General features: G+C 38.5%; 1 protein-coding gene across 1 annotated transcript in view; it reads left to right on the forward strand.

The window, feature by feature from the left end:
* Window positions 1–6973, forward strand: part of LOC127525216 (patatin-like phospholipase domain-containing protein 7) — a 30904-nt gene extending 23931 nt beyond the window's left edge. The window contains exons 26-36 of the mRNA XM_051917609.1: window positions 58–176; window positions 664–820; window positions 1416–1532; window positions 1626–1695; window positions 1783–1899; window positions 2341–2489; window positions 3469–3621; window positions 3749–3862; window positions 3943–4027; window positions 4227–4342; window positions 5571–6973. Of these exons, the coding sequence (XP_051773569.1) occupies window positions 58–176; window positions 664–820; window positions 1416–1532; window positions 1626–1695; window positions 1783–1899; window positions 2341–2489; window positions 3469–3621; window positions 3749–3862; window positions 3943–4027; window positions 4227–4342; window positions 5571–5732 (1359 nt within the window). The 3' untranslated portion in view covers window positions 5733–6973. The remainder of the gene's footprint in view (window positions 1–57; window positions 177–663; window positions 821–1415; window positions 1533–1625; window positions 1696–1782; window positions 1900–2340; window positions 2490–3468; window positions 3622–3748; window positions 3863–3942; window positions 4028–4226; window positions 4343–5570) is intronic.
* The last annotated feature ends 9807 nt before the right edge of the window (window positions 6974–16780 follow it).

Raw genomic sequence — 16780 nt, forward strand, 5'->3', positions numbered from 1 at the left:
CATAACGGATTTCTGGTATAGCTTTGATTTAACTTCTTGTGTCATTTGTGTTTTCAGAGAGAGATGTACCAGCGTGTGTTCCAGAAACCCGCCGATCGCCATTCAGATTTCTCACGCCTGGCCCGTGTCCTGACAGGCAACACCATCGCTCTGGTGCTGGGGGGCGGAGGAGCCAGGTACTCACTTTTTACCTTTTGAAAAACTGTAAAAGAGAAGAAAAACACCTCCACTGTTTTGAATGCATTTTCACACTCCCACTCTTGTTGACACTACTGTGGCATTTTCCTTTAAAAGCTCTTTACCACCCCCTCTCAGTCTTTGTTTGACCTCTTGCCTCTGTTGCTCTCTTTCTGTCAATTTAATTTTTTCTGACAGCTTCTGTTTGTCTATTCTGTCTTTTACGTGGTTGGCAGGAGGTGTTTAAAGGTTGGTTGCTATTTTCTCCCTTGAATTCTGTGTGTAGTAATAACCTGTGATTGATTCTGTGTTCAGTGTTAAATCTGCCTAGTCTCCTTTAGGGTAGGACAGCCATATTTGGGCATCATCATTTTTTCGGACAGATAGAGCAGAACCAAAAAGAAAGGTTATGTATTGATTGGCCTCATATTACTGGGTTTATTTGCCCCCCTCATCCGTCTTTTCATCCCTTCTTCCCTCTTTCAGGGGTTGTTCTCAGGTGGGCATCATTCGAGCATTGAATGAAGCGGGAATCCCTATTGATCTGGTGGGCGGCACCTCTATTGGTTCCATGATGGGCGCACTGTATGCAGAGGACCGCAGTTACAGCAGGATGAAGATCAGAGCCAGAGAGTGGGCCATGGTGAGAGACCACTGTAATGTTAAACACTCAAAAATCTGTGCACCACAGGGCTCATCAAAAAAATATTAACCAAGTACACTGAACCCTTTCCTTTTCTTATCTTTTTTCTTTTCCTTTCTTTTTTTCCTCTTCTCTTTCCTTTACCTTTTCATCTTTTTTTCCTTATTCTTTGTTTTTCCTTTTCATTTAATTTCCCTTTTCATGTCCTTTTCCTTTCTTGTTTTATTGTTTTCTGCTCATTTACTTTATTTTTTCTTCTAATTTCTTTTCTCAAAATTATTTTTCCTTCCTTTTCTTTTCTTCATTCCTATTTTTTTAATTCTTTTTTCCTTTTCATTTCTCCTTTAGATTTTTCATGTTTCATTTTTTCATGTTTCATTTCATTTTTCCTTTCCCGTTTCCTATTCTTTTTCGATTTGTTTTCATTTATTTTTCCTATTTCTTTTCTTGTTCCCTTTCCTTTGTTTTTTTTCCCCTTCTTATCCCTTTTCTTTTTCATGTCTGTTCCTTTATTTTTCTTCCATTGGATCTAATTAAAGTGAAATTTAAATTGGACACCAAAAAGCTAACTTTGTTCCCCTTTCCTCCTCTGCAGGAAATGACATCAGTGTTTAAGAAAGTGCTAGACCTGACCTACCCTGTCACTTCTATGTTTTCCGGAGCTTCGTTTAACTCTAGCATTAATGGTGTCTTCAAGGACAAACAGATAGAGGTAGGAAACTGGTTCTTTTTTGGCCCAAGGAATCCTACACGGGATCACAATCTGCCAAATTCAGCAGCTTAAATGTGTTTGGCTTGTTTACAGGATCTCTGGATCCCATATTTCAACATCACCACGGACATCACCGCCTCCACTATGAGAGTGCACACTGACGGTAGGTACTGTCACATACTCTACTTATGATTATGAGCCTCTCCTTAACCAGGATAAATGTCTGATGCTTCCTGTCCCTCCATCTCAGGCTCCCTGTGGAGGTATGTGCGTTCCAGCATGTCTCTTTCTGGTTATCTGCCACCACTGTGTGATCCAAAAGATGGACACCTGCTCATGGACGGAGGCTACATCAACAACCTGCCAGGTGTGTAGTAGGACATTAGCTCCCTGCAGTATAACCCAAAATGCAGTGAAATCCCAAAAAGCCATGACAGTCACACTTTTTCATGGATGCAAAGCTACTAAAATAGTTAAACAATGCTAGACTTTTAACTGTTTGGCATAAAGTCTGGACCACTTTGTGGCTTATTCTGGCCAAAAAACGCCTACTTAGAGAGGAAAGATCTGTCTGAGGGAGGGTTCTGAAATAGTCAAAACCCCAATAATATAACTTTCATAAAACTAGCTATTTTTGTGTGCAATTTGCATCCAACATTCAGTGAACGGACTGTGGGCAGACTGTGAGTGTGCTGTCCATGGCTGAGACTACTACATTTTATCAGATTTGAAGGATTTGGCAATTTTAGGCTTGTTAATAATAATGGTTAATTGTTGGTGAGGGTGTTGTCTTCTGTCCTTATTTCAGCGGATGTGGCACGCTCCATGGGTGCCAAGGTGGTTATTGCCATTGATGTGGGAAGCCAAGATGAAACCAACCTCACTAACTACGGGGACGCCCTTTCTGGCTGGTGGCTGCTATGGAAACGGCTCAACCCACTGGCTGAGAAAGTCAAGGTGAGGGAGACATTAGCCAAGTGCAGTGTTTACTTAATTAGTTGTGTTTTCTAAGGCAAGCGTGACTTTTAATATAACTCATACTTGTTAAAGGGATAGTTCACCCAAAAATGAAAATTATCCCCTGATTTACTCACCTTCAAGCCATTCTAGGTGTATATGACTATCTTCTTTCAGACAAACGCAATCAGAGTTATATTAAAAAAATATTCTGGCTCTTCCAAGTTTTATAATGTTAGTGAATTAGGCGTTGTATTTTGAAGCCCAAAAAGTGCATCCATCCATCACAAAAGTAATTCATACGGCTCCAGGGGGTTAATAAATGCTTTCTGAAGCGAAGCGATGGGTTTTTATAAGACAAATATACATATTTTTAAATTACTACCTTCCGGCAGACAACCTTACGCAAGTTGACTTGCGGCAAAAGTGTAACTTCTGGACAGGAAGCTGCTTGGTTTGAAAGTAACTGAGCTGTGCATCATATATCACTACACTAGTGACAATAGATAAATGGACCTTTTTTGGCAGAAAAGTGAAATTTCATTTATGTAACCTCAATTTAAGTGTCAACTGTTGCGATTATTAAACCCGCACCATCAAAAGAATGAAACTGCAACTTGTGTAAATTGAGAATAAGTATGCTATCACATTAAGCAATTGAATTTATGTTTTTTTTTTTTTTTTTTTTTTTTACCAGATAGATGATAAAATGAGCAAAAGTATGCCATAGATTTGCATTATTGGGGGAACCTGAGCCAAACTAGCAACCAAACATCAATGCCCTAGCAACCACATAGAATACCCCAGCAACTGCAACAAGCTAAAAAAAAAACAAAAAAAAAACACAGAACACATTAGCAACCACACAGCAATGTCATGGAAACCTACCAGAACACCCAAGCCAGAAAAAAATAAATAAATCTAGTTTCTTTAGTAAAGTTGTTGTAGATTTGGAATTTCAAGTGTGTGTCTATTTCAGGTGTTGAACATGACTGAGATCCAGGCCCGGCTGGCTTATGTGTGCTCAGTGAGACAGCTTGAATCTGTTAAAAACAGCGACTACTGTGAATATATCAGACCTCCCATCGACAGATACCGCACGCTCGAGTTTGGCAAGTTTGATGAGATCAGCGTGAGTTTTATCTCTACTTTTTTACCTTCTAAATATTGCTAGTCTTTCTCCTGCACTTGTCATACTTTTTGGGTTTGTTTTGGTTTGTCACGTGTGTGTTTGTGTGTGTGGCTATGTGCACATATAGGAAGTGGGGTACCAGCATGGGAAGACAGTGTTTGATGTGTGGTGCAGGAGTGGCGTGGTAGAAAAGATGATGAAGGACAGACATCAGGAAGAATTCCACAAAACGCAGAGCAGTGTAAGCCATAGATCACCTAAAGACTTTTCAGATGTAATTTGTGTTAAAACGGTCCCTCACTTCAATTTGTTGTTCTGCAGGTGGTGACCTGTCCCAATGCTTCCTTCACTGATCTGGCTGAGATCGTCTCACGGATTGAGCCAGTCAAACCAGCTCATGTGGATGGTAAATCAATGCTACACCTCTTGTAAATTTACCTTTTAAGAGAACATTTGGCAGTCTGTCTCAGGGATTTTTGGCTTCAATTCCCAGCATATTGATCTTTCTTTGGCTGCTTCTTAGTTGGATGTCATTTAGTGTTGTGTGATTTGTGTACAAACCTCATTAGGCTAATGGGTCGGAAATATCGCCATCTCTCCCTCAGATGAATCTGACTATCACACGGACTATGAAGAGGAGATGGCAGAGAGCGCTCTGTCAGACATGGAGCTTTACAACCAATATAGTGAGCACACAGAGGAGGAATTGACCGCAGACACTGTGAGTCTTGCATACACACACAGATTTAAAGGGTCGTTAAACTTTTGTAGCAGTTTATTCTTGTCCTTCATGTCAACTTTTTCTTGCGCCATCAGTTCTAATTTAAGTGTACATGATAATTTTTCTCCCTTACAATAAGTTGTGCAGATGTGGTTCTTAAAGGGTTAGTTCACCCCAAAATGAAAATTCTGTCATTAATTACTTACCCTCATGTCATTCCAAACCCGTAAGACCTTCGTTCATCTTCGGAACACAAATGAAGATCTTTTTGATGACAGAATGCTATCAGATTTCCTTCCATTGACTGCCTTCGCAACTGAAACTTTGACGCTTCATAAAGAGTTTGGAAAATCAATCCATATGAATCAAGTGGTTTAGTTGCCTCATCGCTTGTTATGATGAACAGATTTAATTTAGGCTTTTACTCGCATATAAACATTGTTCAGCGAACATAAGCAGAAGCTCAACCTAACTTTAATGATGCACAAGAACAAGCCTCTTCCGGAAGCTCAAACTTGCTGCATAACACACGAGAATGAACCTCATTGGTTACACAGCACGTTTGAGCTTCCCGGAAGAGGTTACGAAAGTCTTGCGAGTTTGGAACGACATGAGGGCGAGTAATTAATGACAGACTTTTCATTTTGGGGTGAACTAACCCTTTAAGGGGAACAAGGCACCATTATTTAATTTATACATTTATACTTATACATCATGTTATTTACTTTAGATCTAATGTAAGTTTTAATGTAAGTTAGTTTCTTGAACCACAGAAAAATTTCTACCATTTCTCTGACCCTTACAACCAAACTTCTACTGTACCTTTAAGACGTTATAATGTAAATATGGTGGCCGTATGTTAATGTATGCATGGTTGTGATGTCACCATCACCACCAATCACATGACAATTTATGAATTACTTGTTTTTGCTTCATGTCCAAAAGATTTCTATTTCAAATACATGCAACTTTCTGTTCATCAAATAATCCTAAAAAAAAAATGGAAAAACAATACTATGTGACACTTAAGACTGGATAAATGACTGTTGTCACATGAATAAAATGTTAAAATATATATATAAAAAAAAGAAAACAGTTATTTTAAGTTGTAATAATATTTTACAATATTTTTGATAAAATAAATGCAGCCTTGGTGGTGACTACTTTCAAAAAAATAAAAAATGAGAAAAAGCAACAGCAAAAAAGTCATATTGATCCTTATGCCCAGGATGAAGAATTGGAGAGGACTCGCAGACAGCGTGTACGTTCTGACGTGGAAAACCTGGGGCCTGTGTCCTCCAAAACGCCGCAAACTTCCAGCCCTAACAGCCCTCCCACCCTCCACACCAGAAAAGCACACGGACAGGAATCCCTCCATCCTGAGCACTGACCCAGATGTCAGCATGGCAGTGTACAAACACTGACACTCCTATGATTTGGGGTTTGGCCCTGTCTACACATTCCAGTAACACTCCAACCAAGTACATCCAGACCTTGAGGAGCAAAAAAATGAGTCCTCTTGTGCAAAAAAATCCTAAGAAAACATCTTTTTCTGTACTATTGCACTGGGTAACACGGCATGGGGTTGAAATGATACGAGTCCTTGCATCTCAGCGGTAACTCTAGACTATCTCAGAGTTTCTGTGAAGTTTCATGCTGACTATGAACTCTTTTGATTGCGAAGTCTGAACTTTAGTCCATCTTGAATGACCAGTTAGTCAATAACAGAAGAAATTCCATGAGTAAGACAATCAGCTACAACATTGCTTTTACAAACAGTTAGATTAGATTGCGTGTACGGATTCTTTCTACTGTCAATGAAGGTAGCAGAAAACAGTGAAATGATGATTTAGAGAGAAAAAAGAAAAATATAGACTGTAGAGTTCACTATTTATAAGCTCAGATGACTGATGTTGACTTTTTCTTTCATTTAAACCTCTCAAAGACCATTTGACAAGTCGATTTGTCCCACAGCTTGGCTGTTTCACGCAGGTCAGCGACTCCTTGCTGAGGGGTACCTGATCTGTGAACAGTTGAGTGATCGATTTAAACTAACCAGTGTCGTAGATCATACCGAATATGTCTGATAAGTTAATCATACCTCTAGCTGCATGTGATCAAACACAAGCAAAAATGCAAGCCTATCAATGCAATATTTTTTTTATATTTTTTGTTTTTGTTGTAAAAAAAAATACCTGTGTGATACCTGTAGTGCCTTTTAACCTTAATAGCAGCCATACAAGACAATGGTAATGGGTAATAAATCCCAAATTGTATTAACAGTCTAATCATAATGCCAGTATTGGTTAATATACATGTATGAGGTAATGTTTGTGTTTTGATTATGTTGCCATGACTGACATTAATTAATTAGATAATGATTTGTGGTGAATCTTTTGGAACAATCCTAATGCTTTGTGCCAATAGTTTAGCTTAAATCTGTTGTGCTAAAGCTACAAAGAAAGCACTTTTGTTGTTTAGGGTCAGTTTGTTTCCAAAGTTAGAAAATCCTCAGTATGGACATCTGAAAATCCAAACGAGAATATGCAATTGTTCAGGAGAATCTGGTGTCATTTTGCAAACGCCTTAAAATTCTGATTTCTAATAAACTGCATTTTGCTTTTGTCTTGAGTTCTAGTGTTCAAGTACTGCTGAAGCTTTTGAAATATTTGTTTATTTGCATATGTTGCATAATGCAGGGAGGCTCACGTTTACCCTGTCTGCTGCACTCCAGGAGCCATGTGTGCCCGGCGGTAATTATGACGATGAATTATGAGATTCGGCTGTAAGTCCTTGGTTTTTCTGCCTAACGGAAACTCTGCCATCTTCCATCATTGCTCTGTGCCAACTCTGAGCAAAACAGCCTCAGCAGGCCGCTGCACGTGAGATTTAATGCACTCAGACATGTAATGAAGACAAAACATATCTAAATGAGCTTTGTGAAGTGAGAACTAGGAGATAATTGCATATGATGAACAGACGACTTATGCATCACATGCACTGAGGTGTGCGACTGCACTGGGTGTAGGGTTAGTCAAGTAGTTTGCTAGTTTATAGATATTGGAGAACCTGTTTGTAAGAATTTGTGGCGCGGTATATGATATGTTTTACTCATTTACAAGAAAATTTCCACAGGAAAGGAACCATTTGACCCTATGAAAATTTCTTTTAAAAACATTTAAAAAAATTTCACCAACCCTAAACTTTTGAATTGGATGGCATTTAAATACAGTAGAAGAATTTGAGTTCAAAGCCATGTTTTATTACTTAGCATCCCCTTCTTTTCTTTGTTTCTTCTAGACCTGTTTTCTAGCTCAAAATCACCTGTTCTCCACCTTGTCGTTGTCATGGAGAAATGCTTTCTGGAATGGCAGTGCTGTTGTAGCAGTCTGTTGTTTAAAGATGGTATGATTCATCTTTTCCTCCACAAACTGAGGGTACTTTTACATGTCAAAATGATCCCGTTAACACGGATCCATGAAAACGACTAAAAACGCTGTATTTTGCCAGGCCAGTAGTTGATGTCACTTGAAACACTTGATGTAAAGAAACACTGTCATAGACTGAACACATACGTATATGCATGATGTCAGTGTTTTCACAAATTCAATTTTTTAAGCCCTGTTTTTTTTTTTTTTTAATGTGTATGCTAGTGTACGCACACAGTCGAACGCACAGCCTTGGAAAGTATACTTCATTTGACTTGTACACATATACAGGCGTTTGACCCATGCGCACTTTTGAGCAGTCTCTCGCCACAAGTTACAACCCATGTGAACATCTTTGTATTCTTTCATGCTAGAGTTGTACAACTGAGGGTACTTTCTAACCTCTTCACACAATCTCTCGTCTGTGTAGGCCTCCATTGTCGCTGTAGCTTGCATGTGTTCCGGCAAAGAGTATAGAACAAGAGGCGAACTGAATTCCGTTTTCAAAAGTTTGCATTTTCAGACCCCTAAAACACATAAAAAATGTTTTGTTTTTAGTTGAAAACAGTGTCGTGTAAACGGCCCCTGAGTTTGATTGAGACCACTGCACTAACTGATCTAAAGACAAACAAGTTTCTTCTCATCACTACAGGTGCCTTTAGAAATCCAGGAGGCTGTGTCCGTCACCCTGGCTGAGCAGATATGAGCTTGCAGAAGTGCTAATAAGATAATGTGAGATGGCACAGTTTTGGTGAAAGGTGAGGAATGTGTGGTAGGAGAGAGAAGCTATTAAAGCTGGTCTTTATATAAACTGTCAAAACTCAGGGAAGGTTCAGTGCACCAACGATGACAGTGTGGTAATTATGCAGTCTTAAGTGTATGAATCAGGAAAAAAAAAATGTTATTTGCTTTTTTTATATATTTTTTTTACACCGCTTGCAAGACGAACTATTCTCTCCTCTTTAATTTTTTCTTGCCCACAATTTTCTGCAATTAATTCTGCCTGAACCACTTAACATATAGACTTAAAGACATTAAATCTTTTTGTTGATAATTTTAGCCTAAAGTGTGAGTAGATTTATGACTGCATTTTAAAAATCACCCACTGACTCCAATTGTTAGAATGTTCAGCATTCAAAATCTAACCAACAACGATGATGTCACGATTAGTCTTCTTCTTCTTGCATATATTTGCATTAATTTGTTATTGTTCTTTCTTTCTTTATTCATTTGCACAGAATTTTAAACTCAGCAAAATCAGGACAAAAGCACGCACATCACTGGCAAAATATGCTCAAAGATGGGTGCTCGACCAAAAAACATGAATAAAAAGCAGAAAAAATTCGGCAAACCAAAGTTCCAAATGGAGTTTTGGAACTTTGGTGTGCCGACTTTTTTCTGCTTTTCACAGAATTTTAAACAAAATTCTTTTGCTGCATTAAAAGCGCTGTTTTTCTTCAGGAAATGCAAATTTGGTTCTTTCTAATATGAAATAATTAATTATTATTATTATTAGTAGTAGTAGTAATCTAATGTATTATTATGAAATAATCTCTGATTCATTTATATCTTCGTCTGTTGTCCATAAACGACACTGCAGAAATGACTCTGCAAAACTGCAATGCTGGCCATTTCCTGCATCTGCCACTAGGTGGCGTCGCGTTGTAGCCCACCTCCATGTAATGACTTCCTTGTGTGGCGATTAGGAGCAGGTAAAGGACGGTTGTTTACTTGTTGTTTAGCTCCTGTCAGAATGACATACGAGGTGCCGCTGTGACCTTTCTGCTTCGCCGGAGCAGACTTATTTTTTGCCAGCCTTGTTAATTCATTGTCTTGTTGTCCCCCAAGAATAGGCAGAAACGTCACCACTAATTAATGAGTTGGTGAGGAGAAATATGGGTCATAGTCTCTGAGAAAGTGAGCGGTTAAAGGAATATTCACCTAAAAATGACAATTCTGTCATCGTTTATTTACTCTCATATTTTTTTCAAACCTGTATGACTTTCTTTGTTCTTTGGAACTCAAAAGGTGAATCCAGGCCACTCTATTCAATATAATGAAAGCGAATGAGAAATGTCAAGTTCCAAAATGACAGAAAAGCACAATAAAAGTATCATAAATGTGCTCCATGTGACTTGTGCTCAATATTTCAAGTCTTATGAAGCCTTTGACAGTTTTGTGTGAAGAAGAATTTTTCATATTCACTCTAGTTCTCTTCGTTCACAACAGGACTATTTTCAGTGAATAATAACGTAAATTTGAGTCTGTTGCGTGGCTTCAGAAGACGTAAGAACTACTTTTTGTGTCTTTTGTGTCTTTTTAAAGCTTGACAGACCCAGTCCTCATTGAAAAGAATGGCCTGGATATTCTTCAGAAATTCACCTTTGTGTTCCATGGAGGAAAGAAAGTCTGAAACGACATGAGGGCGAGTAATTGCTGACAGATTTTCATTGAACTATTCCACTTGTATGTGTGCGTGTATCATTATATTGTTTGATGTGAGTGGGAGAGAACGGTCCAACAGGTTTGGGTCGATCATAAAAGTTTTTGGTGTAGATTAAAGCAAAAAATGCATAATACAAAGAGAACAATGCTGCAATTTTTGGCTTTTGCAGAGAACACGATCATGCACAAGTGGACAAATGTAACGCTTTGCAGTACATTTAACTGTAATTTCCTTTCTGCCAATCTGACGTCGTTTCTGTCTGGTGTTCTATCTCTCTCTCTCTCTCTCTCTCGTAGTCCCCATTCATCTCCTGTCTTTAAAAAGCGATTTGGGTTACTACAGGTAAATGGGTCACTGCGCCACAGAAGTCGGATCTCCCTCCTGCTCTGACGCACATGTACATTCAGTCTCCTACGCTATGATCAGCGGGCCCCATGCGAGCACAAACTCTCTCAGAAACAACAAAACCCTCTGGCGTCTGATGACTTTGAGTAGGCAGTGTGAAAAGAGCACATGTGATTGCTGACCGCAGTAAGAACAGCGTTTCTGAATGGAGAACGGATTTTTATCCGTTAACTAATGACCTCTTATTTCCTCAGATAATGAGTCTCCTCTGTGAACGCTGAGCTCACTGCACAGACCATTTACGCAAAACTGTTTAGTTTGGTTTTATGCATTTATTTAATACAAACAAGCCATTGTGCTTCATTAGATTTCCTAGGCCCTCTTTCAAAGTTAATCTGTCCCCATTTCCCGTTTGAAAATTTTATCTGGGTCTCATAGGACGGACTGACTTTGCTCTGCTTTGTAGCATTTACTCTGAGTCTGTTACACATTTTGAAAGGAGTCTCTTGTGTTCACCAAGGCTGCATTTATTTGATCAAAAATACAGTAAAACAGTAATATTGTGAAATATTATTACAATTAAAAATAACTTTTCTATTTTGATATATTTTCAAATGTAATTTATTTCTGTGATGGTAGTGCCTTCAGTGTCACATGATCGTTCTAATATGCTGATTTGGTGCTGAAACATTTCTTATCAGTGTTAAAAACCTTTGTGTTGCTTAATATTAAATTATTTTAATTTAATTCTTAATATTTTTCAGGATTCTGTAAATTGTCACTTTTGATTAATTTAATGCATTCTTGCTGAATAAAAGTATTAGTTTCTTTAGTCACTGACAATCATCATTTTGGCTGCGTGAGATTCTCCAGCTTTGTTGTTGTTGAGCAATCGAAGCGTGAGCTGTTAAAGCCCCGCCCTCTTTTGGAAAGCGGCGAAAGCTCATTTGCACTTAAAAGGACACGCACGAAACGATGTGTTTTTGTTCACCCAAATAGGGGCAAATTTGACAAGCTATAATAAATGATCTGTGGGGTTTTTTGAGCTGAAACTTCACAGACACATTCTGAGGACACCAGAAACTTAAATTACATTTTGTGAAAAGGGGCATAATAGGTCCCCTTTAAAGTGAGCAGAATGATTTCCATGGTAAGTGCATTACTGTAAATGCATTTTTGTTTGTTTTTACAAACTGCAGACAAATGTAAATTTTTATGTGGCGGTCGACAGTATCTGTCAAATAGAACTCAACATGTTTTGATACCTGCACTTAGAAAAAAAATGTTCAGGGGGGTTCTACATAGTTCTTGACTTTAAAGAACCCTTTATGCCAAGGTTCTATATAAAGAGGAATGTTTTAAATGATTGCATAATACTTTCATGCTTTAAGTTTTTTTTTCCCTTATGGTGATGTTTGAGCTGTTTAATTCATCAAATTAATTACTATTCAAAATGAGTTGAAACTAACACCGTGTCTACACCGGACGCGAGCGGCGCGACGCAACAAAAAACAATAGAACCCATTCTAATCAGTGATATTGTCTACACTGGATGCGGCGCGACGTGACATATTCCCGACAGTAAACGGATTCCCCGTTCTATTTCTGACGTAGTCCAAGTGCTTTCCAACGGTCGTCTTGTCGCGTTCAGTGTAGACAGCTTTTAGCGTCTGGTACGGTGTAAATCCATTTTAGATCACATGAAGTGCCGGAAAGAACCCTTTAGGTTCTATATAGAACTTCTTCTAAGAGTGTGGAACAGTGGGTGGAGCAAGGAGAGGAACATTAAAGGGTTAGTTCACCCAAAAATGAAAATAATGTAATTTATTAGGCCTACTCACCCTCATGTCGTTCTACACCCGTAAGGCCTTCATTCATCTCCGGAACACAAATTAAGATATTTTTGATTAAATCTGATGGCTCAGTGAGGCCTGCATTCAAAGCAATGACATTTCCTCTCTCAAGATCCATAAAGGTACTAAAACATATTTAAAACAGTTCATGCGAGTTCCGTAGTTCTACCTTAATATTATAAAGCGATGAGAATACTTTTTGTGCGCCAAAAAAACGAAACGACTTTTCAACAATATGGGCCGATTTCAAAACACTGCTTCAGAGCTTTACGAATCGAATCAGTCACTCGGATCTCCTATCAAACGGCTAAACTGCTAAAATCACGTGACTTTGGCGCTCCGATTCACTGATTCGATTCGCAAAGCTCCGAAGCAGTGTTTTGAAATCGGCCCATCACTATATTGTTGAAAAGTCGTTATTTTGTTTTTTTGGTGCACAAAAATATTCTCGTGGCTTTATAATATTAAGGTAGAACCACTGTACTCGCATGAACTGATTTAAATATGTTTTTAGTACCTTTATGGATCTTGAGAGAGGAAATGTCATTGCTTTGAATGCAGGCCTCACTGAGCCATCGGATTTCAACAAAAATATCTTAATTTGTGTTCCGAAGATGAATGAAGGTCTTACGGGTGTGGAACTACATGAGGGTGAGTAATAAATGACTTTATTTTCATTTTTGGGTGAACTAACCCTTTAACAATGCATTAATGGTGAACAGTAGGACAGTAGATCTCATGGTGTTAGTTCAGCCCCCAAGCACACTCATTGAGAACTGAATGAACAAAAACTGGAAAATAACCACCGCTGGCTAAAAGAGCAATCTAGGTGAAAATGTGCTGTAAGTTTTCTTTCCCTTCTGGCTTCCAGATTATCAAGGAACTCATTTAATTTTGGAGCCAGTGCATCATTAGACGGTTTCATTTAAAGCTTTGACATGAGTGAGTGGAAATGTTTAAATCAATGTTGTTCAGTGTAAATGTTCTTGTTGGTCTCTTTTGCAATTTTTAGTCATCTTTTTTTTTGTTTTGTTCATTTTTAGAGCAATTCAGAGTTTGCTTGGGGTGCTTAATGAAATGTGTGACTAATGTCTTAGTTATACTTTGTGTGTGTGTGTGTGTGTGTGTGTGTGTGTGTGGTTCAGGTGTTCTCTACGTTATGGAGACAAAATGTCCCCACAAAGATGGAAATAATCAAAATCCTTGTCGTGGTCCCCATAAGGAAAACTGTATTAATCATACTAAGCAATGTTTTTGAAAATCCAAAAATGCAGAACATAGTTGTGGGAGATAAAATATACAGTTTGTACAGTAAAAAAATGTCTATGGAGCGTCCCCATAAAAAACGAAAACCCAGTGTGTGTGTGTGTGTGTGTGCAGGTATTTGCTCAGCCGTTACTTGAGCCTTTGTTTCCACTCATGTCTTCAGGTCTCATCCTGTGTTCTGATAAATATATTCATTTACAAGCTATACCAGTGTTTGTTCATATTTGCATGCAAGTGCCTGCATGTGTTTATTTGGATGTGAAGCCTTGACTCACCAACCTCTGTTAGAAGAGAACAGACTAAGGATTGAAAATTGCCTTGACCTGAATCTCCCCCGTTTGTCACATCGAATTCTCTTAGCATCAGTCTATTGCTCAGATCTTTGTGTCAACATCTGCTGGATCAATGGATGCTGCTCGATACTAAGAGACGCGCTTGTCAAATCTAACATTTTTCTGTCATATTAAAACGACTGTTTGTCAGAGCTTCCTGACCAGCAACATTGACTCTCGCTAATCAATGACATAAGGATTAATTGTTTTAAGATCGCATTGTTGAATCGCTTGGTCCTTTTAGGATGAATTGCTTTGTTTAGGATGAATCGCTTTGTTGTATTCCTCATTTGTAGGTTGCTTTGGATATGTAAATGTAAATGCATACATTTGGGGTGGGGCTATAGGTTTGGTCAACCAATACAAGGCAGAGAAGTGTTTGGCACAGAAATAATATATGCTGCATTCACACCACCGCGTAATTAGCATAATCCTGAGATGACAACACGTGACACTATATTCGGAGCTGTTCACGTCCTCGGACTGGAATTATGCATTTCTATGGCACCACTATCAAGTATTGAACACCCACACCTGGAGCAGTGGGCAGCCATTTTTGCTGCGGCGCCCAGGGAGCAATTGGAGGTTAGGTGTCTTGCTCAGTTTTGGGTAAAGAGAGTAGAAGAGAGCGCTGTTCATTCACTCCCTCCACCTATATTTCCTGCCGGTTCTGAGACTCAAACCTGCGACCTTCAGGTTACAAGCCCGACTCTCTAACATTAGGCTACAACTGCCTAATGCAGTTCAATTTAATGACCATATAGTGATGGTCACACTTCATAGATTCACTGATTTGTGTAAAGTAATCAAAGATTTTCCTGAAAGCATCATAAATGCTGTTGGTGAGAATAGCAATCAACCTTCAGTTCAGAGTAATTGAACTATTGGCTAATGGACTCTTTTGAACTGAACTGTCATGGTCACTCTGCCTTGGTTTTTGCCTCATTGGTTCCACAGTAAATCCAGTTAATCAGACTGTTCCAGATTAGCCTTCTGCCTGTTGTTGATATCATGGCTTTTCTTCGTCTTTTAGAAATAGCATCACTGTAGGGGCTCTCGCACCCGTGATGGGATTTACTGCTAGATTGGACACTTTGTATGCAAAATTGTTTGTTACTAAAATGGGGCAGTTGGGGCCATGTGTTATGTCATTATAAGCTCCGTCTTTCTTTCATAGTCAAACACACAAGCACACATTTCTATTCTTATTTCTGCTCTATTAATTGCTTGCTCGTCTCTATAGGTAAATTACAGTGATTAATTCTTGTTGGAAAGTAGGGACTGGTGACAGCTACATAAAGGTTTCTTTTGTACCAGAGGCCCATGGACATATCCTTTTTCTTCTTGCCTGCATGGACTTTTGTAATGTGTTCTCTTTAACTTCCAAGTCTGATTTATTGAACATCTCATATTCATTTGGTTAGGGCTGCTGGTTTTTCTGATTCAATGGCTTTTGGTTGTTTGTGCTAGGGACAAATTAAAGACCTTGAACAAGTGACATGTTCTTTAGAGATACAATCATTTACAATATTATACAAAATGTAAGCTTAAAAATGTTTATTCAGTGTGTAATGTTATGCAGTCAATTATTATTACTCAGTACTTAAATGTATCATTATACTGTAACAAGAACACCTTAATATAAAGTGTTAGGCCTACCTAATAATTAAATAATGATAATATAGAAGTAATTATAAAATATGCCTAAATAAAAATAGGAAGTGACAGTCTTATAATTAAGTTAAACACTAGGGTTTACACATGCACTTATGCACCTGTGTTTACAATAGCTTTGATCACTTGTGATCAAAAACTGATGTTAGTAGCAGGTGTAAATGTCTGTTCCTTTCATCTACATATTTTGATGACCTGTAGTTTACATCAACCAACAAGCCCACAATCTTATAGTCGTTCCTCTAATTTGAAAACTAGTTAAGTGTTGGTGTCACATGACCTTTTGCTTTAAGAGTGACAGCCTCTAATGAGTCATTCTCGAGCTCTCTTGGTTTGAGCAGAACATGTCCAGTCCTGTCGCAGCTTCAAGCTGTGTTAAATGAGGTAAATTATAATTAAATGAATAAAAAGAATGCGTCTCCTTACTCCTCAGTGTCGCCCCTGAGAAGAAAGCTTCAAATGGACAGAAAATTGCTGCAGACGTGTGTATCTAAGTAATGAGTTGAACGAATATCTGTGCAATTTGTTTGTAAAACATTCTAGCTTAAAGGTGCAATGTGTAAAATTTGGGAGGATATATTGACAGAAATGCAATATAATATACATAACTATGTTTTCAGTGGTGTATAAAGACCTTACATAATGAACAGTTTTTATTACCTTAGAATGAGCCATTTATATCAACATACACGGGTCCCCCCTACATGTCAAGTCGTCATTTTGCGCCGGCATGTTTCTACAGCAGCCCTAAACGGACAAACACTCTACAAGAGCGCGTTTCATCACTGTTTTTCTTCTTCTAAAGGGCCGTTCACATGTCACGCCTGAAAACGCGTGGAATGCACGGCCGTGCCGCTTTCTCCTCCTTTCCAAAGCGCTCTCCACGATGACAAGGAAGTATCAGCAAAGTATTAAAGGATTAGTTCACTTTCAAATGAAAATTACCCCAAGCTTTACTCACCCTCAAGCCACCCTAGGTGTATATGACTTTCTTCTTTCTGATGAACACAATCGTAGAAATATTAATAAATATCCTGACTCATCCAAGCTTTATAATGGGAGTATGCGTTACCAAACAAGTATGAGCTGAAGAA

The sequence above is a fragment of the Ctenopharyngodon idella genome, chromosome 13 (genome assembly GCF_019924925.1).
Source record: "Ctenopharyngodon idella isolate HZGC_01 chromosome 13, HZGC01, whole genome shotgun sequence".
NCBI classification, from domain to species: Eukaryota; Metazoa; Chordata; class Actinopteri; order Cypriniformes; family Xenocyprididae; genus Ctenopharyngodon; species Ctenopharyngodon idella.